Source organism: Cynara cardunculus, unplaced genomic scaffold (genome assembly GCF_001531365.2).
Source record: "Cynara cardunculus var. scolymus isolate 2C unplaced genomic scaffold, CcrdV1 Un_Scaffold_3370, whole genome shotgun sequence".
In the NCBI taxonomy this organism is placed as follows: Eukaryota; Viridiplantae; Streptophyta; class Magnoliopsida; order Asterales; family Asteraceae; genus Cynara; species Cynara cardunculus.
Genome location: NW_020201448.1, coordinates 12,472 through 14,046, shown reverse-complemented (window position 1 = coordinate 14,046; position 1,575 = coordinate 12,472). Strand labels below are relative to the sequence as shown.

Below are 1,575 nucleotides of genomic sequence, written 5' to 3'. Positions count from 1 at the left end.
TGTGTGCATATGTATTAAAGATACATTTTGATAGCTCATGTTTTGTAATAATACTATTWTGAGTATTATGAGTATGATGATGTGAATTATATGTAATGGGAATGTGAGGGTTGTTACAGTTGGTATCAGAGCCTTAGTTTAAAGGATCTGGGTATTTGCGAAATACTTAGACTTAAACTAGTGGTGTAGAAAGTTAAGATAATAGGTTTCACTGGGTCTATGAACATAAGAATATGTTATAGTTGAAACTATTATGAGAAAGGTAGATTATATATGATTAATATAATCTGAGTTATGAGTGGGCATGAGGATAAATGTTTTATTATGTTATGATTATGAGAATAATCATGTGTGTTGGCAGATAATCTCAATCAATCAGAAAGGACCTCAACTGATAATAGAAAAGGTCGAGGAAGAAGAAATGTTATACAAGGAGAGGATCCAGAAAATGTGATAGAGACACGAAGTCGTAGCAGAGGACGAGGAAGAGGTAGAGGTACTAGACAGGAACATGAATTRACGGCTCAWGAAAGTGCAATGTCTGGCCGTGGTCAAGGAAGAGCTAGGGGTGAACATAATGTTTCTGACCCTGAGTATCTTACTCAAGATATGTTGTCAGCAAAACTGAGAAAATTCCAGGAAAGTTTGGTAAATTTGTTGAAACATACAAACCAAACTGATCCAAATGTGGAAAGAAGTTCTGAGCAAGAGGAAGTTGAAGCTAGTACACCGATAACTGGTACATCTGTACCTATTACTGCGTCCTCGATACAAAAAGGAGGAGATATCAAGATGTTTATTGCGTGTAAACCTCCTAAATTTTCTGGTGAAYGAGATCCTGTTAAAGCTATGTGCTAGCTTAAGGAGATTGAGTTGAGTCTACAAATTAGTAAAAGTGCAGAAGAAGACAAAGTAATGTTTGCTGTATCTCGTTTGAGATCAAGTGCTTTGTATTGGTGGGAACTTCTGTCTAGTTCAGACCCGAATATTCTAAAAACTATGGTTTGGGAAGAGTTTGTGGTAAAGTTTAAGATGCAGTATTGTCTTGAAATTGCAGTTCGAAAGTTGGAAGATGATTTCCTTCGTTTTGAACAAGGAAACATGTCGGTTTGCCAGTATACTGAAGTTTTCATGGAACAATCTAGGTTTGTTGAAGCCTATATTATATCTGAAAACAGCAGGGTGAGAAAGTATATCTGGGGATTGGAATCAAATCTCCAAAAGTATGTGATATCCAGAAATCCGAYAACATTTCAAGCGGCAGTTGATGCTGCTGAAATACTAGAACAATATATTAACCGACAACCGCAAGAAAGGGTTGGAGAAAAGACAAAAGGGGAAGCTACATTAACTGATTTCCGTAGACCGAAGTTTATGGAAAATGTGAATCGACCACTCTCAAGGTTTAATGATAAAGCTTGTACCCGATGTCATAAAATACATCAGGGAAACTGTAATATAGAATCTCGAGTATGCTTTAAATGTCAGGAACCTGGACACATAGCTCGAGATTGTCGGATGATGCGAAGATGTTATATTTGTAATTCACCCCAACATATAAGTACTGATTGTCCG

The 1,575-nt window shown here is 36.7% G+C and overlaps 1 protein-coding gene across 1 annotated transcript in view; it reads left to right on the top strand.

Moving 5' to 3' along the window:
• Positions 1–537: 537 nt before the first annotated feature.
• LOC112503604 (cilia- and flagella-associated protein 251-like) overlaps positions 538–1,575 on the top strand; it is a gene marked incomplete at its 3' end in the record, with an annotated part of 13,394 nt that continues 12,356 nt past the window's right edge. Inside the window, exon 1 of the mRNA XM_025107610.1 lies at positions 538–747. Coding sequence (XP_024963378.1) covers positions 538–747 — 210 coding nt within the window. The remainder of the gene's footprint in view (positions 748–1,575) is intronic.